At 39.0% G+C, this 27,821-nt stretch overlaps 1 protein-coding gene across 1 annotated transcript in view; it reads left to right on the top strand.

Annotated features, from left to right (window-relative positions):
* CCDC53 (coiled-coil domain containing 53) overlaps positions 1–27,821 on the top strand; it is a 64,576-nt gene that overhangs the window by 31,432 nt on the left and 5,323 nt on the right. Inside the window, exon 6 of the mRNA XM_006871093.1 lies at positions 24,560–24,624. Within this exon, the coding sequence (XP_006871155.1) occupies positions 24,560–24,624 (65 nt within the window). The remainder of the gene's footprint in view (positions 1–24,559; positions 24,625–27,821) is intronic.

Consider the following 27,821-nt stretch of genomic DNA (forward strand, 5'->3'; position numbering starts at 1 on the left):
TTAGCAGTCCAGTGCTTATCCTACGGGGCACCACATCAGGACCCCTTTAACATGATAGAGGTTAGATTTACAACACATAGAATAATTACATCAGATCACAAAATGGAAGATAATTACATAATACTGAGAATCATAGCGTCAAGTCGGTTATGACTCAGAGCAGCCTTATGCACAACAGAAGGAAACACTACCCAGTTCTGTGCCGTCCTCTTTAATATGAATAAAATAGGCCTGTTTGAATATGAATCATGATGACTTAAATTTTTAAAGCTAGAACTGAGGAAAGTTGAAGTTTGACCAAAATCCTCCTGTGACTCTAATTATAAACAAAGGAGGAAAGTCTTTATAAGTGACCCTGAAAGGCTTTTTATGTTAATCTTTCTTGTTTAACATGTAGAAAATATGAACTAGGGAAATCAACTTGCTACTGTCTCTAAGGATGCTCTGATATACTTAATAAAAGACTGTATCTTAGGATAGCTGGTATGTTCCCAATACATTACCTCCAGTTTTCCAACCACTTGGAAAAAAAAAACTTGTTTTCATTATAAATCTGCATCCATTCTACAAACATTAAACACCTTATTTAAGATACTACATGGAATATTATCTGGGGTTACCTAGCTAGCTAAGGTTTCCAGATACTACTTCAAATGTTTATTGTTGTTATTAATTACTTAGATAAGTTCCATTATTCATCAGATATACATACGTACATATGTATACATTTATGTTTTTGGTAATTCACAGCAGCTTTATTTGCCATATGTATACATTTTAATTGCCATTAAATGTTTATGTTTCTAATCATATGGCTTGTCATCTCAACAGGAATAAAAGCCAAAGTCCTTCAGAGACTCATGAGGCTCTACATGATTTAGTTCTAGAAAATGTATTCAGGGGGGACCAGTCCCCAGAGAAGGACATCATGCTTGGTAAAGTGGAGGGTAAACGAAAAGGAGGAAGACCCCCAATGAGATGGATTGACACAATGGGTTTAAACTTAGCATTCATAAGGATGGCATAAGACTAGGCAGTGTTGTGTTCTGTTGTGTGTAGGGTCACTAGGAGTGCAAACCGACTTGACTGTCTAACCACACAAATTTTCTAATCTCATATCCTTACTTACTTGGCTCAGGCTGTACTGAAGTTTTTAATGTTCCTTGAATATACGGACAGTCTCCCGACTCAAGTTTTTGCATTAGCTCTTCTCTCTGCCTGAAACACTTTTTCTGCATTTCTTCATGGTTTGCTCTGTCACTTTTCAAATCTTAATTCAAATCATACCTTCTCAGTGAAGCCTTCTCCGGTCATTCTGTTTTGAATTGCAAGATCCTCTGATCACAGGCCCTTTATTCCTACCCTGCTGTATTTTTCTTCATATCAACTTCCAACACAGTACATAGTTGACATAAATATTTTGTTTGTGTCTCTTCCCCTACACAAAGGTAAGGAATTGGTTGTGTATTGTATTACTTCTAGTCTCTAGAACAATACCGGCACATAATGTTGACTTGCAGACAAAAACACCTATATTTCCTTTATGCTGTCTTATCTTATGATTTTGATGATTGTTGTTGTTGTTATTAGGTGCCATCAAGTTGGGACTGACTCATAGTGACCCTATGCACAACAGAACAACACACTGCCCAGTCCTTGACCAACCTCACAATTGTTGCCATGCTTGAGCCCATTGATGCTGATGACAGACGTCATTTTATGATTGATTTTTTACACTATGAGTCAGAACTGGCTCAGTGGTACTTGACAACAACATCACAGTTGGTTTCAGACTGAGAAGCTTTGTCAAATATGGGTATCCAGATTCCACTCTACTAAATTGGAATCTCTGTGGTTGGGACATGGAGTTTGAACCTATGTATTTGGAGAAAAAAATAAAAGCCCTTTTCCAACTGAGAGCTGTTTAAAAGTATTTTAAATTATGTTATAACAATATTTTAAAATATTGAAGGAAGAATAATTGTTAGTTTTCTTTAAAAATTAAAGGTCTCCGTCTCTAGCTTTTGGCACTTAGTTCCTGCCCATCTTTTTGCCTCATTGTCCCTGAGTATGAGCAAGGGTTCAGTTTCTTCTGCCTGACATTTTTTAGTTCTTAACCCAGTTTCCCTGTTTTTAGCCTCCCTGCTACCTTTGGTACTGGCTCTTCTAATTCCTAAGCATTTCCAGGGTTCTTGGAAGGCAAATCATCTTGCTTCTTTGTGGTATCCCCTGCTGCAGGCACATGGACTTGGCCTTCCTCTGTTATGCTAAATCATCAGTCATTCCTCTATCTGCTTTTAATTTTCATGTGTTACAGCTCATATATGCCTCTTACTCATTAAAGTTGGAGGTTGTGTTCTGTTTCTTTTTACCTTATTGTTTTGGGGTGATATTTAAGAAGAAAGAAGGAGTAATATCTTTATACAACATCCTAAAACTTGGATGTTCATCCAAGTTAAATTTGATTTTATTGTTTTTAGTTTATTATGCCAACCTGTAACCCAGAATCTTATTACCCAACTTTTATTTCCTACTGTTCCCTGTCCTGCATTCCACTCGCCAGTCAGACAAAACCACAAAACTTCCCCATATAAGTTCCATGCTTTTCCACCTCTGAATCTAAAGTCCACTTCTCTTGATTGCTACATATCACAAGTCTACTCATTTTACATGTTCCTATAACCATTTCCAAGCAGCTCTGGTAGTGTAGTGGTTACCAATCGGGCTGCAAACCTTAAGGTCAGCATTTCAAAACTACCACCTGCTCCATGGGAGAAAGATGAGGCTTTCTGCTCTCGTAAAGATTTACAGTCTTGAAAACCCTGTACAGGGTCGCTATGGGTCGGAACCGACTTGATGGCATTTAACAACAAGAACATAACCATTTTCACTACATCACCCCAACTTCTGGACCCTCCAGCGCATGATACTTGCATTAATATCTCCTTTCATTGACCTTCCATCCACTTTATCTGTGTTCCTCTTCTGTAGTTTAAAACCCTCTTGATCATACCTCTGGGTCTTGCTGAGCATTATCTTTTTGTTCTTCTGAACCACTTAGCAATTTTTCAGTAATACAATTATTATATACCATAAGTCATCACTGAAATTACTATTCTTAAGCAATATCTACACCGCTAGTTGCATTTCCTATAGCTATTCTTTTACAAAGCTGCAACTTTAACTTGAAGAACACCTGGTTTAATAAATGCCTTTCCTTCATTAGATCTTCCTTTGAACTCTTATCATTGAATCCTTAGAGTCCCATCACAGTTTGTATCATGGAATTATTCAGTTTCTGTTATTAATCTGGAGAGAGTTTAGGTAGCTTTGTATATATATATATATTTCCAGGGTGGTATGCCTTCTTATTTTCCATGTCAGTCTCTTAATCAGATATTCGTTCTGCTAAGATGGCTCAGTTCCTTGAATGTTACTGAGAACCAGGAGGAATATAGATTGAAAACAAATTTGACCACTTCCTATTTGTTGTTGTTGTTATATGTCATTGAGTCAGTTCCGACCCACAGTGACTCTGTACAACAGAAAGAAACAATGCCCAATCCTTCGCCATCCTCACAGTTACTGCTACACTTGAGCCCATAACTGCTACATTGTGCCAGTCCATCTCATTGGGGGGGGGGGGTCCCTCTTTTTCCCTGTCACTCCACTTTACTGAGCATGATGCACTTTTCCAAAGACTGATCCCTCCTGATAATATATCCAAAGTTTGAAAGACAAGGCTTCTCCATCTTGGCTTCTAAGGAGAATTATGGTTGTATTTCTTCCAACAAAGATTTGCTTGTTCTTCTAGCAGTCCGTTAATAACTTTAATACTCTTCTCCAACACCATATCTCAAATGCATTAATTCCTTTGTGATCTTCCTTATACATTGTCCAACTTTCATATGCAGATGAAGCTATTGAAAATAGCTTTGGTATGGGTTACACCTTGGCTTGGGTCAGGTGCACTTTAGTCCTCAAACTTACACCTTTGGTCTTGAACACTTTTAAGAGGTCTTGTGCAGCAGATTTGGCTAATGCAATACATCATTTGATATCTTGACTGCTGCTTCCATGAGTGTTGATGGTTGATCCAAGCAAAATAAAGTCATCGACAACTTCAGTCTTTTCTCCATTGATAAGAATGCTGTGTATTGGTCCAGTGGTGAGGATTTTTGTTTTCTTTACATTGAGGTGCAACCCATACCAAAGGCTGTGGTTTTTTAACTTCATCAATAAGTATTTTAAGTCCTCTTGGCTTTCAGCAAGCAAGGTTGCATCATTTGTATCACACAGGTTGTTAATGATTCTTCTCCCAATCTTGATGCCTTGTTCTTCTTCATAGAATCCAACTTTTTGGATTATTTGCTCATTATACAGATTGAATAAGTATGGTGAAAGAATACAACCCTGGCTCACACCTTTCTTGGTTTTAAACCATTCAGTGTCCCCTTATTTTGTTCAAATGACCCCTTTTGGTCTATGTATAGGTTTCTCATGAGCAATTAAGTATCCCAGAATATTCATTCTCTACAGTGTTGTCTATAACTTGTCATAATCCAAATAGTCAAAAGCCTTTGCATAGTCGAGAAAGCACAGGTAAACAAAATTCTGGTATTTTCTGTGTTAGTCAAGTTCCATTTGATGTCAGCAGTGATATCCCTCACCACATCCTCATGTGGCTCTGGCTTGAACCTGTGGCATTTTTCTGTCAGTGTACTGCTGCAGCCATTTTAAAATTATCTTTAGCAAAAGTTTGATTGATGTGATATTATTCCGTGGTTTCCACATTTCATTGGGTCATCTCTCTTTGGAAGGGGCACAGATATAGATCTCTTCTAATCAGTTGGCCAAGTAACTGTCTTCCAGATTTCTTGTGCTGCCTCAGTTTGTCGAAAGATTTCAATTTGTATTCCATCAGTTCCTGGTGTCTAGTTCTTTGCCAATGCTTTCAGGTCCCTTAGACTTCTTCCTTCAGTATCATTGGCTTTTGATCATTTGCTCCCTCTTGAAATGGTTGAGCATTGATCATTTATTTTGGCACAATGTCTCTTTGTTTCCTTACTTCTTCTTTTGATGCTTTCTGTATCATTCAGTATTTTGCCCAAAGAATCCTTCAGTATTTCAAGTTGAGGCTTGGATTTTTTCCTCAATGCTCTCAGCTTGAGAAATGCTAAGTGTCTTCTTCCCTTTTGGTTTTCTAACTCCAAATCTTTGCACATTTCATTATAATCTTTGATATCGTCTACTCAAGCTTCCCTTCGAAATTTTCTGTTCAGCTCTTTTACCTCCTCATTTCTTCCATTTGCTTTAGCATCTCTATGCTGGAGAGCAAGTTTTAGAGTTTCTTCTGACATTCATTTTGGTCTTTTCTTTTTTCCTTGCCTTCTTAGTGACCTTTTGCTTTATTCCTATATAATGTTCTTGATGTCATCCCACAACTCTTCTGGTTTGGGATCATTAGTGTCTAATGCATCAAATCTGTCCTTCAGATGATTTGTAAACTCAGGTGAGAGATGTTCAGCAAGTCTTGTGGACTTGTTTTTTAGTTTCTTCACCTTCATACTAAACTTGCATATGAACAACTGATGGTCTGTTTCACAGTCTGCCTTGGCCTTTTTTGGGTTATCCTAAACCCAGCTAGTTTTATAGAAGGCAGATGCTTTACAAATTGCCTTATCAATAATATGTGTTTACCCTCCTCAACAGGATTGTAGATATTTAATAAAATACCCAAGTTTTCACAACTTTAGAAGTTGATTTTTAAATTTTAGTTGTTAATGTAAAGACAAATATCAGCATAATTTATCAAATGACTTTAACTTTGCCTTTTGATATGATTTTGAGTACGTTACAGCTTGGTTCCTTTAGGTTTTAGAAACCTCCATTCAGGAAATTAGGGAATTTTTTTGTGTTAACAAAGTGGAAGATAGTAGGTTCCAATAAAAAAAAAAAAACTTTTTTTCTGGAAAAGTCATTATAATAATACCAGCAGACTGCTAACCCCAAGGTTGGCCGTGCAAACCCACCACCGGCTCCTTGAAAACCCTATGCAGGGTTGCTGACAGTTGAGTCAGACTGACTTGACGACACACAACAACAGCGACAATAGCAACAATAACATAGTCTCAAAGGAAAGAGCCCTGGAGGTGGTTAGCACCTGTTTGCTAACTGAAAACTCAGTGATTTGAACCTACCAGTTGCTGCATGGTGGCAATATGTGACGGTGTGCTCCCTTAAAAATTACAGCCTTGGAAAGCTTGTGTGACCATTCTATTCTACAGGGTTCACATTCAATATGATGGCAAATAAGTGTTTTTTGTTTGTTTGTTTCTAATAATGTCACTAGAGAATTAACAGTGCCACAATCTCTTTTACCTCTTGGAACTAATAACAAAATTTCTTTCATTTTCAATTGTCTTTATGTTCTTGTCATTTATAAACATGAGTTGTTGTTAAGTGCCCTCAAGTCAGTGCCAACTCATAGTGACCCCATGTAGGGTTTCTGTGGAGCTGCTGGTGAACTTGAACCACTGGCCTTGTGGTTCACACCAACCTTGCAGCCTACCTAGTGCAGTAGCCTGCAGCACCACCCCAGGCCTCTGACCATGTGAGTGGCTGCTCCATAAGCAGAATCTCATGCCTGTCATTCTGCTCACGCCAGAGTCTCGTTCTCTAAAGTACCGTTCTTTAACTCAGTGGCATCTTGATTCTTACTAGCCCTTGACCCACCTGCAATCTTTTTTCATGGGTTCCTTCCAGAATTCCCTACATTTTACCCTCTCTCACAAGACAGATGAGACTGTCTGTTCCCATAAACATTTCTAGTCTTGGAAACCTTACATGAGATTGCCTTGAGTCAGAATTGACTTGATGACAGTGTGTTGAATAAGACAGAATGTAGAGGAATGTTTCTCAGGACCTTTCAACTTCTCTAGTATGTAGAAAGCATGAAAGGTGTAGCTGCGCATATGGTGAAGACTCATTTCAAATAGAGAAGATATAGAAAGTCTTGTAGATTAAAACACAGATTTACCAAATACAAAACAAAACAAAACATTTAGCCTTCCAGGATATCAGAATGAACTACAATCTTTGGTGACTCTCTCCCTAAGCTGTTATGAAAACTTACTCTTCTTGGATGCTAGCTATCTCCTGGAATGTATTGCTTTTATGTCTGCATTGTCCTTCTTGCCACACATCTGTAAATCTGCTTTTGAGAAGGAGTTTAAGAAAACTGTTCAAAACTCCTTTGAACAGAATCCTTCCGTTGTCTCCAGTACCAGTTCACAAATAACAATACCTAGCTTTGTGGACTCTATACCTATTTATTACCACTCCTGGATTACTAGTACCCTTTGTGAGGAGTCTGGTGGCAGAATGCTTAAACCTTGCCTGTTAACAAAATGATGCTTCAAACCCATCATTTCTTCCATGGAAGAAAATGTGTCAGTATGCTTCTGTAAACTTACAGCCTTGAAAACGTATGGGGCTGTTCTACTCTTTGCTCATAGGGTTGCAATGAGTCAGAATTGACTTGATGGCAAAGGGTTTGTGTGATACGAGAATGATTAGCATTTCAGAAATAGTTGTTTCTCTCTGAGGCCATTTGAACACCCAGGAGGCCACCAGATTTTTACCATATACTTCTGGAGTATAATGTAGTGTAGTTTTGTAGCTTTTTTTATATACTCCATGTATGATCATGTTCAGATCAAGGCCTCTGTGCCTTCATCCATAAAATGGAATCAAAAGTTCCTTCCAGATTTATGATCTATTTATTGATCTCCAAGTTCGGACCTCATTATTAATGAATATCCTTGGAACACCTGCTTATATCATCTGATTGCTTTTTTTTTTTTTTTTTTTTTAAGCAAGTTTTACACAGTGAGTAATACTGGTATGTTCCAAATGTGGCAGATAATTGATTCTGATTTAATGTTTGTTGTCATAATAGTGCAGCATAAGCCTTTACTAAATTACATATTGCTTTTATAACTTAACTGGAATTGTGTACATAGATCACTTTTCCAACAATTCTCCCCTTTTTACTGGCAGAGTTTGGTGAATCCTTTGCCAGTAATAAATTGTGCATTGGGAAAGTCCTACTTCCACATTAAGAAGCTAATGACTTGTATTTTTTGAAAACACATTTGCCAAAACAGTCTCTTCGGACACTTAAGACTTTTTTAAAGTTCTCTTTTCTTTGGCTGGTTTAAATATGAATTGAATAATCTCCTTGGTTATGGTGGTTCTGATGCATCTGTTGCCAGCAATGGAGGTTGGCCTAGGGAAATAGGACTTTCATTAGCTAAGGATGAAAAGGCTCCAAATGATTATTAAAGATGTTCATCAAGAAGCTATGCATTGGAGTCTGGGGCAAGATTGCAGAGTAAGCCGACTTCTGCACTGAGGTGACCCTCTGCAACAAAGTCAGGACAGACCAAGTGAAGCAGATAACAAACCGTTATCCTGGAACCCTGAGTGTCAAAAGCTGGACAGAAGAGTGGATTGTATGCCGAGTTTAAGAGGAGGGTGAACAGGAGCAATGAGAGAGAAGAAAAGCAGGCATACTGTGGACTAGTGTGGTGTTGCACAGCCATCTTGAGCTTTTGTGACTGACTGTTGACAAAAACGGCCCGTGGACACAGCACATGGCTAGAGGTGAGCAACAAAAGGATGCAATTCTCACATGTTCCTGTGTCATCCTGACAGCTGGGGGTGTGGCTGGTCTCCGCTCTTACCACTTCAGTAGCACCGCCTTCCTGCCAGCCTCTGCTTTGCTTGGGGTTGGTTGCCTGGCATAGCGCCCCTGCTTCTGGAGGCTGTGAAACTACCATAAACAACAGTACACAAACAGCAGAGAACTAACTACATTCAAACTTCTGGTTTCTACCACATCCACCAGGAGGCAGGTGATGAGTGCCTGAGAATATATCAATCTACAGTCATCAACTAAATATAAATGTTGTTGTTAAGTGCCTTTGAGTCAGTTCTGACTCATAGCGACCCTGTATAGGGTTTCCGACGAGCAGCTGGTGGGTTTGTACTGCCAACCTTGCAGTTCACACTGACCTTGGGGTCCAACACATACCATATTTTGGGGAAAACAGACAATTTCAGCTTACACAAAGAAACAAGACAACACAAACGGACACTTCAAGCAAGTGATCAAAATAATGAGTCAGAAGATATAACCCAAGAAATGGTATTGGGACTACCTGATAAGGAATTTAATTATGAGAAAGAAAGAACTACAGATGAAATCAAGGAAAACTTAGATAAAACTATGGAAAATTCCAGGAAACAAACTGACAAGATAAGTGACGAAATGAGAACCATACAAAAACAATTAAAAACCAGAAGATTACCGTAAGACTTCAGATATAATACACTGAAAGGTCAAAGGAATAGAATTTAATCAGTGGAAAGCAAAATTACTGGGCTTGAAGAAAAATCTCTCAATACAGTGTAGGATCAGCACTGGATTGTGAACCACAAGTTTAGCCATTCAAACCCACCAACTTCTCCTTGGAAACTGTGTAAAGGGTTGCTATGAGCCCCAAACAACTCAACGACACTTAACAACAACAACATGCATCTGGTAAAGGAACAATCAGGGAAAAAAAGAAGAAAAAAAAAAAAAAAAAAAAACCCAGAGTAAAGCCTAAAATTTATGTATTACACTCTCAAAAGAAGTAACATGTGATGGGAATTCAGAACAGGAAGAAACAAAGAAACCCATAAAAATATTGTCTAAGAGTTTGTTGGAAGAAAACTTTTCTAGCATGAAAGATGAGGAACTAGCCCTTTAAGAACTTGAACAAACTCTAAACACAATGTTGTTGTTGTGTGCCCTTGAGTTGGTTCCCACTCAACAACCCTGTATGAGTTTCCAAGGAGTGGCTGGTGAATTTGAACCACCAGGCTTACACTTCAAACTGACCTTGAGGTTGAGTGCTAAGTCTACTCCCCACACAGAATTGTTATTGTTGTAAAGTGCCATCGAGTCAATTCTGAAGCATAGTGGCCCTGTATAAGGAGTGTTCTTACTTTCCTTGGCCTTTCTGTCAATCCGTCAAAGGTACTTAAATATCATTCTTTGGATAGGTAGTTCCATTACCTTTTCTTCCTCAGAAACTTTTTTAGCTCTACATCTTGGTCATTTGTTTGAGTCACTCCCTCTGGTTTCTTCATGTGATCTAAAATCTTCTGTTGTCTCCAAGACATTGATATCATTATATTTGTATTTCGTTTATGATTGTATGTTGGTGTATTCTTAGGCTCTCACCAACTGCTACCTGGTGGGTGTTTAGCGAATAGGAACATGTTCACTGTTTTCTGTTTGTCGTTCATGCAACTCAGTTTGGGGTGAGTTTGGCTGGTGTAGGCTGCTATCTATCATTAATCAGGTGGTATAGGAGCTAGTGTTGGCTCTTGTCTAGTGGGTGGAGCTTCAGAGAGTATGGTTGTGGATGAATTGTATGGGCATAGTTGCTGTCTCCCATCAGGTAGGGCAAGAGTAGAAAAAAGTACAGGAAAGCAAAACAGAACAAACAAACAACAGTAAAAAACAATATAATCAAGGCAAAAAAGGAAACACAAATGGGCAGCAAGAAGAAAAATGAATATAATAAATAAAATGAGAAAAGAAGGACAAGAAGATAGTGCGGTACCAGAGAAAAATAAGAAAGGAATAAAAGGTGAGGGGGGAGAGGTGGACACTTATAAGAAAAATAAACTCAGAGAGAGGGAAGAGAAAAAGAGAAAGAGACTAAAAAGTAGTAAAGAAAAATCAAGATGAGAAAAAGAGGAGGAAGAGGGAGGAAATGAGAAACAGAAGAATAAGAAAACAGAAGCAGGGATAGTAGGGATAATAAAAATCATGGGAAGGGAAAGAGACAGAAGGAGAAGAAAGAATAAGCAAACAAAAACAATAAAAGGAAAAATCAACAACAAAAAAAGTGCAGTTGTGGGACCTAGAGGAAATTCTGGGGGCTTCTGCTAGCCAAGGAACTCTCAAGGTGGGTGGAGGCACAGATGTGACATCTGAGTTTCCTGACCTACATGGAATTCCTATAGTTGTCTGTGTTCATGGCACTAGATCTGGAAGTAGTTCATAGTGGCCCTTCAGGTTGCTAGTTTCAGTGTCTGTCAGAAGCAGAGGGCAGCTATATGGGTAGGATGACTGATTATGATGATTCCAGCTAGTCTAATTCATGCCAGGAGGCTTTCTGGGTTCTGTAGATATGGCACAGAGCCTGCCTGAATCCAGGTTTCAAGGCAACTCTGTGGGCACCTGGCTCACACTGACTCAAACCACATGGCTCTGAATTCCTATAGAGCAGGGTCTGTGCTAGGGGGTAGATGAGGGAGACATCATCTAGGAGGCTAGCTTCACCTCTGTTATCCAGTGGAGCAAGAAGGAGTTCCACCTTTTCCATCACCCATGTGAATCTGTGCTACCAGACCTCTATCTGTCTGTCTGTCCAAACCTGTTCCCCAAAGGTCAAGGTGATTGTGTTGTGTCTGGGTGGTGGCAGTCTGTTCACCAGTCTGTCTCCTTTCACTACCCATGCTCAGTTTCTCCCCCCAGCAGGTATTTAAGCCCCTTTTCAGCTATCCTCTGAGGCTCAGGGTTCTAGGGTTGTCCTGTATCTGTGTCATTTGGTATACCATATCTTTGTGGTAGAGGGTTGGTATAGCATATATGCCTACTCCGCCATCTTGCTGGAAGTCTATGTTTGTAAAACTACCTAAAGCTTACTGTCATTACTCATCTGTCAGTTTGTTATACTGTGGTGGCTTATATGTTGCTGTGATGCTGGGAACGCTGCCGCCAGTATATTCATACCAGCAGGGTTACCCATGGTGGACAGGTTTCCACTGAGCTTCTAGAACTGCCTCTTCAAAGTAGAGTTGACTACAATAATATGGATGGAGAAAAGCCATCAGGACCCTGATTTGCTGATGGGACATAGCTCAGTATGAGAAGAAACAACTGCAAACATACATATCCTACCTGAATCTAGAGACCATCTCAAGAACAGATGTTATGCATTAGACCCTAGTGATTGAAGACCAAAGGACTTGTGGGATAACATCAAAAGCATCATGTAAAAAGTAAAAGGCCATTAAAAAGACAGGAAAAAAAGAAAAGACTAGAGCGGATGTCAGAAGAGACTCTGAAACTTGCTCTGGTAGAGACTAAAGCAACTGGAAGAAGTGATGAAAATTGCAAAGGGCAACTTGAGAAGATAGACTAAAGTATTATAATGAAATGTGCGAAGATCTGAAGTTAGAGCTTAAGAAAAAATTAAAGCCTCAAGTTGAAGGACTCTATGGGGAAAATATTGAAAGACACAGGAAGCATCAAAAAAATGTTTAGGTGAACTGAGATTCTTGAGTGAAACCATCTAAATGAAAAAATACCAAATCTCTCCAAAGAACAAAGAAAGAAAGAAAAAGATGGAAGGAATATACAGTCTCTATACCAAAAAGAATTGGCCGATGTTCGACCAATTTAAGATGTACTATATAATCAAGTGACGTTGGCTCAGGAGCAGGCAGTGTTTCATTCTGTTGTGCATAGGTTCCCTATGAGACGGAATCTACTCGATAGCACCTAACAACAATAACAATATAATCAAGAACTGATATATTGAGGAAAGGTCTAAGCTGTTCTAGTGAAAAACAAGATTCCAGGAATTGATAGAATACAAATTGAAATGATTTAGCAAACTGGTGCAGTGCTGGAGGTTCTCGTTTGTCTACACCAAGAAATTTGAGACAGCAAGCTTCTTGGATCAACTATTAACACTCTTGGAAGCAGCAGTCAAGAAATCAAACAATGTATTGCATTAGGCAAATCTGCTACACAAGACCTTTTTAAAGTGTTGAAGAGCAAGATGTTAGCTTGAGGACTAATGTGCGCCTAACTCAAGCCATGATATTTTCAGTAACCTCATATGCATGCAAAAGCTGGACAGGGAATAAGGAAGACTGTAGAAAAATTGATGCCTTTGAGTTATGGTGTTGGAGGAGAATATTGAAAGTGTCATGGACTGCCAAAAGAACCAATAGATCTGTTTTGGAAGAAGTACAGCCAGAGTGTTCCTTGGAGGCCAAGATGACCAAACTTCATCTGTCATACTTAAGACATATTATCAGGAGGGACTAGTCACTGGAGAAGGATATCATATTTGATAAGGCAGGGGGTCAGAGAAAAAAAGGAAGACCTCCAGCGAGATGGATTGGCCAAGTGGCAGCATCGATGGATTCAAGCATGGCAACGGTAGTGAGGTTGACCCAGGATCAGGCAGTGTTTCATTCTGCTGTGCATAAGGTCACTGTGGGTCGATACCGACTCGATGGCACCTAACAACAACAACAACCTGGACAACCTATTGGAAGAGATCCATATTAGTAACCATTCCAAAGATATGTGACTGGACAGAATATAAAAATCATCTAACAATATAATTCCTATCACATGTAAGTAAAATTTTGCTGCAAATGATTTTTTAAATTGTTGCAGGGAAATGCTAGAAATTCAAGCTGGATTCAGAAGAGGACATGGGACAGGGAATATCATCGCTGACATCAGATGGCTCTTGGCTGAAAGCAGAGAATGCCGGAAAGATGTTTACTTGTGCTTTTTTGACTATACAAAGGCATTCAGTTTTGTGGATCATAACAAACTATGGATAACATTTCAAAGAATGGATATTCCAGAACACTTCATTATGCTCATGAGGAATCTGTACATAGACCAAGAGGCAGTTGTTTGAACAGAACAAGAGGACACTGAATGATTAAAATTATTAAAGGTATTCACCAGGGTTGTATCCTTTCACCGTACTCATTCAACTTGTATGTGGAGCAGATCATTTGAGAAGCTGGATTATATTAAGAACAACATGGCATCAGGATTGGAGGAAGACTCGTTAACAACCTGCAATATGCACATGATACAACCTTGCTTCCTGAAAGCAAAGGAGACTTGAAATATGTACTAATGAAGATGAAAGAATTCAGCCTTCAGTATGGATTGCACCTCAATATCAAGAAAACAAAAATCATCACAGTTGTGCCAGTAAATAGCATTATGATAAACAAAGTAAAGATTGAAGTTGTCAAAGACTTCATTTTGCTTAGATCCACAATTAACATTCATGGAACTACTCATATAACCTACCATTTTCCTAAATTTTGCTACTTTCTTTTGTAGTTAAAAAAAGGTGTCTTCCTTTTCAGTTGTCAAAGTTGGCTAAATGACAAAATGAATTGACTAAACACTTGTCAATATTTACTTTGTCTAGTTTTATGTGTGCAAGACATCTAGTCTTGGACGTGCAGATTTTATCTTCATGGAACAGTGTGAAGTTCAAGTACCATAAAAAGTGGTCCTCTCTCAAGTTTTCATGTACAGAACATACTGACCCTCCTGACTAGTAAGCTTTGTTGTTATTGTTAGGTGCCATAGAACCAGATTCGACTCACAGCAGCCCTTTGTACAACAGAATGAAACAGTGCCCAGTCCTGTGCCGTCCTCACAGTTGTTATATTTGAGCCCATAATTGTTGCCACCATGTCAATGTATCTCACTGGACGTCTTCATCTTTTTTGCTGCTTTTCCATTTTAGACAGGATGATAACGCTTTTCCAGGGACTAGTTCCTCATGACAACATGTCCAAAGTATGAGAGAAGAAGTCTTGCCATCATGGCTTCTAAGAAGCATTCTGACTTAGTTTATCCCAAGACAGATTTGTTTGTTCCTGGTACTGCCTATTACTTTCAATATTCTTCACCAAAACCATAATTCAAATGCATCAATTCTTTTACAGTCTTATTTCACATGCATATGATGCAGTTGTAAATACCATGGCTTGGGACAGGCACACTTTAATCCTCAAAACTGACATCTTTGCTCTTGAACACTTTAAAGAGGTCTTGTGCAGCACATTTGCAGTCAAGAAACCAAAGGACATATTGCATTAGGCAAGTGTGCTGCACAAGACCTTTTTAAAGTTTTGTTCTTAAGGTGCACCTGACCCAAGCCATGGTATTTTCAATAACCTCATATGCATGCAAAAGTGGGACAGTGAATAAGGAAGACCGTAGAAGCATTGATGCTGTTGAGTTATGGTGTTGGAGGAGACTATTGAAAGTTCCATGGCTGCCAAAAGAACCAATAGATCTGTGTTGGAAGAAGTGCAGCCAGAGTCTCCTTGGAGGCCAGGATGGCCAGACTTTGTCTCTCTCTCATACTTCGGACATAGTGTCAGAAGAGACCAGTCGCTGGAGAAGGATATCATGTTTGGTAAGGTGGAGGGTCAGAGAAAAAGAGGAAGACCCCCAGCGAGATGGATTGGCCAAGTGGCAGCATCGGTGGGCTCAAGCGTGGCAACAATTGTGAGGTTGGCCCAGGATTGGGCAGTGTTTTGTTCTGTTGTGCATAGAGTCGCTATGGGTCAGTACCAACTCGATGGCACCTAACAACAACAACAACATCCATAAGTATAGGTCAATAAAGTTTTAAAAAATAAATTCCTTTAATTTTGTTCGTAGGCATTTAGGTTAGCTTTAGTTCCCAGCCCTAAAAAGCATTTGTGGAGCTATCATGTGTATTTTATGGCTAAAGTAACAGTTAACAGCCTTCCCACCTCTGGACCACTAGTCATAATCAGTGTCATTTGTGTCCATTTTAACATGTATTTATCCCTTCGTTTTTACAGAAGATGCCTCGATGGCAGTCAGTATGACATACTTTCTCACTGTGAAACTGACCTCGCAAGGGAGTTTTTGTAAAATAAATTAATTACTACTAGTTCTCAGAGAAACCATAGTGTTTCATTTCAGTCAAAATTTGTGAGCTGCTTTTTATCCACAGCTTTAGGTTCACGTTAACAACCTTTGGTAGCAATAAATTCAGTTAATTAACGCCAGAGTCTAGCATTTTCTGTTGCTGTTTTTAGGTGTCATCAAGTGGGTTCTGACTGATAATAACCTTATGCCCAACAGAAGAAGACACTGCTGGTCCTGCTCCATCCTCACAATTGTTGTTATGCTTGAGGCCATTCTTGTAACATTTGTGTCATATCATGTTGTTGGGGGTCTTCCCCTCTTTCACTGACTGTCTACTTTGCCAAGCATGATGTCTTTTTCCAGGGACTGGTACCTCCTGATAGCATGTCCAAAGCAAATTTAAATATGCACATTATTGCAAATAAAGTTATTGGTTTTGCTTTTTGATGTTATTGTTGTTATTTGCTATCAAGACAGCCATATTCATTTTACAGTGATTAAGAGGTTTGCCTGGAGTCCTAGTGTGGCGCTGTGGGCTAATGCGTCAGACTCCAAAGTCATTTGAACTGCAAGGTACGTGGTTCAAGCTCACCAGCTCTTCTTGGAAACCCTATATAGGGTCACTATGAGTCTGATGTCACTATGAGTCTCGATGGCACTTAACAACAACAAAGAGGTTTGCCTAAGTAATTTTGTATCCTTTTGCTGAAAATTTCCACAAAGGAAAAAATAATCTTCAAGTGTGTGTTTTCTTGTGTTATGATTTGTTCAGTAAACTTTATTTAGAATGTCTCATCTGGAAATTTTAAAGATAGTTCTGTTGAAAATGAAAAGACTTGAAAATTCAAAGAAAGATATTGAATTAATTTCACCGAATTAAAATTGAAGTAAAAAGAGTTGGAGTAGAGGACTGGCTGCCTTTTCCAATTCATAACATCTCTTCAGTTCCTAGCTGTCCAGCCTTTCCTGCAAAGAAAGGATCCATCTCTCAATTCAATACATCTTTTCTTTCACATTGCTCAGGGAGGGGAAAACAACCTCGTATTTTCGTCTTTCATAAACAAATTGTTATAATTCAAGTTCACACACTAAGAGGAAAAATTCTAAAATATAAGCAGTATTTTTTTTTTTTTTAAAGAGTCATTTATCTCTGTTAAATTGAGTAAGAGATGTTTTTGGGGTTTTTTTCTTTCTAATCTAAAACTTTAGAAATTTTTCAATATGACTGATGAAGGAATTTAGTAGCTTGGCTTTTACTGATACAAATAAATAAACTTAAATATTGGCTGGTCTGCAGACCTCTAAGCTGGTTTTGTGATATAAGAAACTAGTATTTAACTATGAGTGCCACCATCATAACTTCATTAGTGTGGCTTCTTTACACACTTTCTCCAGTGACGCAAATACAGACGTGAGTTTTTGGAACATCAGACTTACGACTGCCTTCTCTCTTCTTCTTTACTTATGTTGGACAAACTACCATTATCACATGCCAAAAAAAATCCCACAGTTCAGTAGACTTCAGTTTTGAGGTCTCTCATGTCCTCCATAGACCACCAGTAGCTTTGTCCCTTGGAGATCAGAAATTGGACACTTCTTTTTGAAGTTTCAGTAAAACAAACTTTGTTCCTTGACCTCTGAGGAAGAATATAGCAAAACAACATTTTTTTTTTTTTTTGCAACATCACTGGAAACTTAACAGCATATCCCTTTGGAATGCATCCTTTGAAACACAGTTCAAATTACCATTTGGTATCACACTTGATGAGATTGGTATTAAGGTGATGATGCTAATAGTAAACTCTAATAGGATAGGATAAAGTTTCCTTTATATACATACACAGGAGTGAGGAAAGACCTTCTGTTTGAGGCATGTTTATACTCTTGTGCTGTAAGCAGTTCCAAGAAATGAAGGCAAAATAGGAAGTATATACATTCAGGCTTCTATTATTACAGTACTATAATGATTCAAATGTTAAAATACAGAGTTTATCTAATTCCACCAACTTCCTTGTTTCTTCCCACCTCCACCCCTACTCTGCACACATATTCTTTGCTTTTATTTTAGGAAACTTTCAAACCCCATCTCTCCTCCCTTCTGTTTTCTTGGTTTTGTAACTTCATTGTATAACCTTTCCAGTGACATCCTGTAGATTATGCTAAAGTCAAAATAAATCACAAGGTTAAGTTTGTAGAAAAGAACTTATCCCATGGAAGTGGAGTGGTCTGACATTTTCTCTGCTTTTTTTTCTCTTTCTCCTTGGCACTTCAGCTGTTTTGGGTTTGTTTTAATGAATGTGCCTAGCTCCTAGCTTTCTCCTTGTTATTACCCTAAATAGTTAAATAGCATTTAATTATCCTGAGAAATGACCAACCTTTTCATTCAAGCATCTCCTCTAGTATTAAAATTAAATACATTTTATTATTAATTATTAAACAAATTTTAAATGCGTAGTAATCTATTTTTAAAGTGGTTCTAGTTCTATAATCTGTTTCGTTTACTTCAAACATAAGAATTCTGTTCATATTGTATGTCCCTAAGCAAGTAACTGCTTTTTTTCCCTTCATTTGTCCTTTTACCTTGTAAGGTAACTAACAAAAATGTTATCTTCTACCTTCTTTGTCTTCCAAACCTACCATAGTTCGCTGTTTAGATCACCTGTAAGTTTGTTTCTGTTGAATAAAAAGGAGCAAAGTTGTTAGGAGAAGTATCATGGTGCTGTTGATTTGCATCGTGCTACTATTTCGGACAACCAGCCACCTGGTCAGTTTGTTGGACCGTGGTGGCTTGAGTGGTGCTGTGATGCTGGGAGCTATGCCGGCAGCATTTCAAAGACCAGCAGGGTCACCCATGGTGAACAAGCACTTCCAGACTAAGACAGACTAGAAGGAAAGGCCTGGCTGTACTCTTTGGACAAGGAAAGCCCTCGGGGTCACAGCAGAGCATTGCCTGATAGAGTCCTGGATGAGTCTCGTAGGTTGAAAAGCACTGAAAATACTGTGACTTGAGCCTGGCAGTGATCCTGAAGATGGTGCAGAACTGGTCAGCATGGCAGTATTTCCTTTGTACATGGCATTGCCATGAGCCAGAGACAACTCAATGACAATTAACAACAACAATATGAAGGATGTGTTTAGGTATTCATTGTTACCTAAGTATTACAGATGGTAGTTCACTGACTTACAATATGAAACACAACAATGTGGGAGATTAATGTACAAATGGGCCTGCACATGACAGCCTTGCTTTGCTCTTATGAAAGAGAGTCTTCTGAGTAACCTGGGTATTTGAAAGAAAGCCTGTACCTCCGCAACTTCCTTCAGTCTAGCTGTTGTTGTTGTTGTTGTCAGGTGCCATCGAGTCGGAACCGACTCATAGCGACTCCATGCACAGCAGAACGAAACAATGTTCGATCCTGGGCCAACCTCACTACCGCTGCCACCCCCGAGTCCATCAATGATGCCACCTGGCCGATCCATCTCGTTGGAGGTCTTCCTCTTTTTCTCTGACCCTCCACCCTACCCAGCATGACATCCTTCTCCAACGATTGTTTCCTCCGGACTACATGTCCAAAGTAGGAGAGACGAAGTCTAGCTAGCATGCTGTAAAAAGATGGCAATTTTCTCCTCTGTAGCCATAATAGGAGGTTATGATTGTAGAAGACATCTTCTAACTCCTTCTATAACTGTGAATATAATTTCTGTAACTGAAAAAAAAGGTAAATAAGACTTCCAATTTTATTAAGGTTTTCTTAGTAGATAAAACTTATGGTTAATAATGATCTTAACTTCACTGTACATGATCTGTAACATTTCATTGAGTAATATATGGTCATTAACTTTGAATATTTTTTATATTGTGTTTGTAATCCATTTGACTATCATATTTGTACATATGTTTGTTGGGACTTAAATGCCAGTTTTTGAGGGATAAAATATTAGTCAAATAAAATCAGCTATTTGAGGAGGGGAAATATCCTTGATCTTAAAAGAAATGTATGTGAGACAAGCTTATGTATGATGAACTAAAGACTTGTGTATATTTTTAAGTCTTTGCATTTTTCATTTAATACAAACTTATCTTCAAGATTCAGCTCAGTTCTTCCTTGGCTCTCAAACCCAATTTGCCTTTGCTGTAGCCTAACATTGTGCTTTGTGTACTGTTGTTAAATGTTGTCGAGTTGCTTTCAGCTAATAGCAACCCTTTATAGTGTTTCTGAAAGGAGCTCTGGTAGTGTAGTGGTTACGAATGGGGCTGCGAACTGCAAGGCCAGCAGTTCGAAACTACCAGCTGTTCTGCAGGAGAAAGATGAGGCTTTCTGCTCCCATAAAGATTTGCAACCTCGGAAACCCTGTACAGGGTCTTTATGAGTCAGAACCGACTCCACGGCACATAACAACAACAACAACATAGTGTTTCCGAGGCTTTAAATCTTTTCAGGAGCAGAAAGCCTCATCTATCTCCTTTAGAGCTCCTGACAGGATTGAACCACAGACTTTGTGGTTCGCAGTCCAGTGCTTATCATATGGAGCCACTATGCTCCCAGCCCTTTGTATAGTGCCATTGAGTCAGTTTCAACTCATAGTGAACCTGTATAGGGCTTCCTAGGAGCGGCAGGTGGATTTGAACCACTGACCTTGTAGTTAAAACCAACCTCTTGGTCCAGTGCATTATCCCACAGCACCTTACCTGGACTCTAGCCCTTTGTATTTGTAGTTGTTGTTAAGTGCTGTCAAGTCGGTTCCAACCCATAGCCACCCTGTATAGGTTTCCGTGGAGCAGCTGGTGAGCTGAACCACTGAGCTTGCGGTTCAAACCAACCTTGCAGTCCAGCGCATTAATCCACAACGCCACACCAGAATTCCAGCCCCCATTATTCGTTTAATGATTGTATTGTTATCATCTGTTTGTTGTTGTTGTTGTTAGGTGCCATCGAGTTGGTTCAAACTCATAGTGACCCTCTGCACAACAGAACCAAACACTGCCCGGTCCTGTTCCAGCCTCACGGTCATTGCCCTGCTGTAGCCCATTGCTGCTGCCTCTGTGGCAGTCCATCTTGTTGGGGATCCTCTTCCTCTTAGCTGACTCTCCAGTTTACCAAGCATGGGGTCCTTCTCTAGGGATTAGTCCATCCTGCTGTGTTCAAATTAGGAGAGACAAAGTCTAGCCCTCTTGGCTTCTAAGGCGCACTCCTGTTGTGTACTTCTTCTGATACAGATTTGTTTATTCTTCCAGCACTCGTGGTATTGTTAATATTCTCCACCTACACCGTAAAGGAGCTCTGGTAGCATAGTGGTTATGAGTCGAGCTGTGAACCGCAAGGTCAGCAGTTCGAAACTACCAGCTGCTCCGCGGGAGAAAGATGAGGCTTTTTGCGCCCGTAAAGATTTACAGCCTCGGAAACCCTGTTCAGGGTCGCTATGGGTCGGAACCGACTCTATGGCACTTAACAACAACAACAACAACAGCACCATAACTGAGTCCTCGTGTGGCACTGTGAGTTAACGCGCCAGACTGAAAAGCTGTTTGAACTGCAAGGTGGGTGGTTCAATCTCACCAGCTGCTCCTCGGAAACCCTATACAGGGTCGCTATGGGTCGGAATCGACTCGACGGCATTTAACAACAACAATAACAACACCTTAACTAAAAAGCATCAATTCTACGGTCTTCCTTACTCATTGTCCAACTTTCAGGTGCATATGAGGCTATGGAAAATATCATGCTTGGGTCAGACACACTTTAGTCCTCAAGCTGACATCTTTGCTTTTAAACACTTTAAAGAAGTCTTAGGCAGCAGATTTGCCTAATGCAATACATCCTTTGATTTGAACTGCAAGGTCAGCAGTTCAAGCTCACCAGCTGCTCCTTGGAAACTCTATACAGGGTCACTATGGGTTGGAATCGACTTGACAGCACTTAACAACAACAACAATTTCCATGAGTGATGATAGTGGATCCAAGCAAAATGAAGTCTTTGGCCACTCATTCCTTTCTCATTTATCATGATGTTCTTTATTGGTCCAGTTGTGAGGATTTTTGTTTTCTTTACATTGAGGTCCAACCCATACGGAAGACTATGGTCTTTGATCTTCATCAGTAAGCATTTTAAGTCCTTTTCACTTCCAGCAAGAAATGTTGTATCATCTGCATTTCATAGGTTGTTAATGAGTCTTCTTCCAACCCTGATTCCACAACAAAAGAAGACGAAAGGAATACACAGAGTTACTGTACCAAAAAGAAATGGTTAATGTTCAGCCATTTCAAGAGGTAGCATATGATCAAGAGCCAATGGTGCTGAAGAAAAAAATGCAAGGTGTGCACTGACGGCATTGGCAAAGAACAAGGCTCCAGGAATCCAAATTGATGGAATACAGATTGAAATCTTTCAACAGTCTGCCAAGGAATTTGGGAGACAGCTACTTGGCCAACTGATTTGTGTCCATTCCAAAGAGAGGTGACCTAACGAAAGGTGGAAATCATCAGACAATATCATTAATATCACATACAAGTAAACTTTTGCTCAAGGTAATTCAAGATCTGCTTCAACAGTATGTTGTCGTTAAGTGCCTTTGAGTTGGTTCCAACCCATAGCAATCCTGCATAGGGTTTCCAAGGAGTAGCTGGTGAGCTTGAACCATTGACCTTGTAGTTCAGATTTACCTTGCAGTCTAGCTCAGTGACCGACAGCACCACACCATGCTTCAACAGTATATTGACAGGGAACTGCCAGAAGTTCAAGTCAGATTCAGACGAGGAGGTGGAAGAAGGAATATTATTGCTGACGTCACATCATCTGTTTACACATCTGTTAAACTGCATTCCCTTAGGGCAGGGGCCAATCGTGTTTTATTTTCTCTCCATAAAGTATTGTGCTGCCATAGTGATGTTGAAGATTGAGCTTTGATGTTTTGAAGTCAGATTTTACTGCTAACCACAATAAATGTACTGGCGCTGTGGGCTAATGCGTCAGACTGCAAAGTCATTTGAACTGCAAGGTCAGTGGTTCAAGCTCACTAGCTGCTCCTTGGAAACCCTACACAGGGTCGTTATGGGTCAGAATTGACTCGACAGCACTTAACAACAAACAACCCTATAGGCTATAAGCACCATCATTGTAAATGGAGAAAAGGTTGAACTCGTCAGTTTACTTGGATCCATAGTCAATGCCTATGAAAGCAGTAGTGGAGAAGTCTAACGACACATTCCATTGGACACATATGCTGCAAAAGATCCTCTTTAAAGTGTTAAAAAAAAAAAAAAAAGTCACTCTGAGGACTTGGTGCACCTGACCCAAGCCATGGTATTTTTAATTGTTTCATATACTTGTTATAGCTGGGCAATAAATAACAAAGATCAGTAAAGAATCAAGCATGGAAAGACTTTGTCTCATGTGCTTTGGACCTGTTATCAGACGGGACCTGTTCCTAGAAAAGAGCATCATGCTTGATAAGTAGAGAGTCAGCAAAAAAGAAGGTCCTCAATGAGGTAGATTGGCACAGTGGATGCCATAATGGGCTAAAAAATGACAGTAACTGTGAGGATGGCACAGGACCGGGTACTTCATTCTGTTGTGTGCACATAGTCACTTTGGGTCAGAAACAACTAACAACTACCACCACCATGTAATATTCCGAAAACCAGGAAACACAAGGAACAATTGTGAATGAAAGCAGAGTAAACATAGCAGAGTTAGTATCCAGAATACTTTCAGGGTAGGACTCTGAGAAACTGTACTGGAACATCAGAATTTCTAAGAAGCTCTTCTCTGTCCTCAAATTCGATACTGATTGTCCCAGCTGGTTAGTGGCATGGGAGGACTGAAGGGAAAAGTGTACAAATAAATAAGGAAGATGACTGATCATTCTCCCCACATGAACTTTGGCTTAGCTTACTCCTTCTGTCCCAAAGGATGAACGATGGGAAGTACAGTGGTCCACACTTACATTTGAAGGTGATATAATCAGTGCCTTTAAATTTGTATTTACTCTGTGTGGAGATGGTGAGAAGTAGACATGTTGACAAAGAGACTTGATAGAAGTAGACAAGCAGACAGAGACTTGATTGCATTTTCTCCCTCTAGAGCACTACAAGTTAGCTTTCAAGAAATGTTTGTTGATTCATGAAATCAGTTCTCCTTTCAAGAAAAGTATTTATTTCTGATATAACCTTTCTTGCTGCTTTGATGTTCTTAACCTCAACTTTGAAATCCACATGTTCTCAGTGTTTTTGCAACTTACACACTTCTAGAATTATTATTACTAAGTGTTTATATTGGTGTAGAGAAGACGTGTAATATAGTACAAAGAGGGTTCTTAAATTCTGTTTTACCTTTTGTGCCTAATATGTCCAAATAGAATTGGACCATTAGCTCTTTAAAAGAGCTATACTTAAGAGTAGAAAGCTCTGTGATCTTTCTTTTAAAATAGTTTATTCATATTGTTATGTGCTCATGGGTACCACTCTAGCTAGAACTTTAGTCCTTTGAGTTACCAATGATTTCTTTGTTTTGGTGTCAGAAGATTTAATTTTTAGTTATGTGGTATTGGATATATCACTAATTCCTTTAATTCAATGTAAAATGTGTACCTTATTAGATTACTCAAGCGCTGTACACACATATACAGACAAAATAAGCACTGTTTCAAATAATGAGGCATCTAGAGGTCTTGTTTTGGGAGTTGTATACGGAAATATATAAAGTAGGCATTTTTAACAATTGAATTATTTTCTTGTGTCCTTTGCTTAGGGTGTTCCAGTGTTGGCAATAAGAAACAAAATGATATCTGAAGGACTAGACCCAGATCTTCTTGAGTAAGTAATTTTCCTAATATAATTAAATTACTGTCAAGATGTTGAATTTATAAGTTACAAAGAAAATATTTAAAGTTCTATAAACACATACACATATGTATATCTCTGTGATCTTTTATGGTTGAGTAAACCATCTTCATAATAGTGTTGCTACTATGTCTAAAAAAAGAAGCTGTGCTTCTAAATCCAGCCAAAGCACATTTTAGGAGATAATTGATGACTATAGATGTTCAAACGAGATGGAATTAGATGACAGTTTTGTTGCATGGTTGCAGTGTTTATGAAAGGTAGAGTCGCTTCTTAGTATTTAGTACTTCTGTTGCCTACTAACTTTTCATTTAAGACCTTAGTGTGTTGGAAATTGATTCAGTCATGATCTTAGCAGAGCCAGATTAAGAAGTCAACAGAGTTATGCCGCTCTAGGTACACACTAATAGTTATTATAAGACTAGCTAGTGTGTGAGTTTTATAAAATAGTTCTTGAGAAATGCTGAAATATTGTGGCTCAAAAACTTGACAGTAATCCATTCCATCAAAGCAAACCTTGCTACAAATATTTTAATAGTTCATCCTGGGTAAAATATATTTTAAGAATTCTTCAGAATTAATTCTGTTTTGGAAATATCTAGACACTTATTAAGAGTTTTCCAGTTTGAATTTTAGTTCTCCTCAGTGTGATGCTTGTAGGATAAGCACTGGACCACAAAGTTGGTTTGAATCACGAGGCCGGCAGTTCAAACCCACTGGCCACTCCTTGGAAATCCTGTACAGGGTCACTATAAGCTGGAACCGACTCCATGGCTCTTGAGAATAACAACAGTGTATTTAGCGTAGTTCACCCTAGTGTAATTGCTGTGTTGCCCAGCCATTCATGCTCTACAAGCGGTATACTTTGGAATTTTTCTTGGTACTTAACCTCTCAAGAAAAAGTATACATTTTGAAGTGAAGTACCATTAAATTGTCTTTTTATCTTGCAAAGTATGAAATTAAAAAAAAATTTAAACTCTGCAAAAACAGATTTCCAACATCTATCTACATTTGGTATTTATCCAAGTATCAAACAGCTCAAGTGTGATGTCATAGTTTTATAATTTGAAATAAAGCATGACCAGGATATTTGCCGTTTGTTCTGGAATTGTTTTCTGATGTACTTGTACAAGCAGATGGATTATAACATCTATTTTAGTGTGAATTGAACATGTATGGGTTCAATCCATGATGGTCCTTACTGTCCTCTTTTTAGCATCTGGAAATACCCAGTGCACCTGCTATGCAAACAGAGGGCTGTAATGACCATTGTGGGAGAAAGGTGTGGCAGTTGGCTTCCCTAAAGACATTACTTTGGAATAATTCTACTCTCTCTTGTCGGGTTGCTTTGAGTCAGTGGGTTTGGTTTGTTGTTGTGGTTATAATGACCTATAAAATAATGATTTTTCCTTAGAATAAATTGATAACAGTTTTATAAGTATCTCTTACGTTACCCAGTTCCTTGACCACCTACTGCCTTCATTTTATCGCCTGCCAGCCTAAACCTACTTCATAATCCTTTACTACAACTAGCTGCCAGCACTAGCAATTTAGAAGCCATTCTAGTTTCTGCCCTCATCCCCACAGGCACTATTTTAGTCACTGTCAGCTTTCTCATTTTAATACCATTCAAATTTGACAAAATGCCTCCATATTCATTGCTGCCTAGTTGAGGCTCTTAAAATTTCTCACCTGGATTATTATGTAGTTGTTTTAGTTAGGTGTCCTGAGTCAGTTCCAACTCATATTGACCCTGTGCACAATGAACAAAACAGCCCAGTGCTGCGCCATCCTCACAATCATGGTTAAGCTTGAAACCATTGCTGCTGCCATTTTGCCAATCTGTCTCATTGCTGGTCTTCCTTTTCTTCACTGACCCTACACATTACCAAGCATAATGTCCATCTGCAGGAACTGGTCCCTCCTAATAGTATGTCCAAAGTATGAGATATGAAATCTCACCATCCTTGCTTCTAAGGAATTTTTTTGCTATACTTCTTCCAAGACAGATTTGTTTATTCTTCTGGCAGTCCATGATACTTTCAATATTCTTTTCTAACACCATTAACTCAAATGTCTCAATTATTCTATAGTCTTCCTTATTCATTGTCCAGCTTTCACATGCATATGAGGCCATTGAAAATACTGTGGCTTGGGTTAGATGCACCTTAGTCCTCAAACTGTTATCTTTGCTCTTGAACACTTTAAAGAAGTCTGTGCAGCCGATTTGCATAATGCAATATATCCTTTGATTTCTTGACTGCTGCTTCCATGAGATACTTATTGATTCAAGCAAAATGAAGTCTTTGACATCTTCCATCATTTCTCCATTTATCATGTTAATTGTGATGATTTTTATTTTCCTTACACTGATGTGTAATCCATACTAATAGCTATAGTCTTTCATCTTCATCAGTAAGTATTTGAAGTCCTCACAGGTTGTTAATGATTCTTCCTCTAATCTTGATGTCATGCTCTTCTTCATATAGTCCGGCTTCTCAGATAATTTGCTTAGCATACAGATTAAATGATTACGGTGAAAGAATACAACCCTGGTGCACACCTTTCCTGATTTTAAACCATTCAGTATCCTCTTGTTATGGTCAAACGACTGCCTCTTGATCTATGTACAGGTTCCTCGTAAGCACATTTACGTGTTTTGGAGTACCCAATATCCACAATGTTATCCATAGCTTTTCATGATCCACACCTTCAAAAGCCTTTGCACAGTCAGTAAGTACAGGTAAACATCTTTCTGGTATTCTCTGCTTTCAGCCAGGATCCATCTGATGTCAGCCATGATATCCCTAGTTTCACTTACTCTTCTGAATCTAACTTGAATTTCTGGCCATTCTGTTGATGTACTATTGCAGCCATTTTTTAATTATCTTCAGCAAAACTTTACTTACATTTGATATTAATGATATTGTCCAATGATTTCCACATTCATTGAGTCACCTTTCTTTGGTGACAATTATGGATCTATTCCAATTGGTTGGCCAGGTGGCTGTCTTCCAAATTTCTTGTCATGAATGGATGAGTGACTCCAGTGCTGCATCATATTGTTGAAAGAGTTCAGTTTGTATTGCATCAATTCCTGCAGTTGTGTTTTTCACCAGTACCCTTCAGCACAGCTTGGGCTTCTTTCTACAGTACCATTGGTTCTTGA

The sequence above is a fragment of the Chrysochloris asiatica genome, unplaced genomic scaffold, assembly GCF_000296735.1.
Source record: "Chrysochloris asiatica unplaced genomic scaffold, ChrAsi1.0 scaffold00160, whole genome shotgun sequence".
Lineage (NCBI taxonomy): Eukaryota > Metazoa > Chordata > Mammalia > Afrosoricida > Chrysochloridae > Chrysochloris > Chrysochloris asiatica.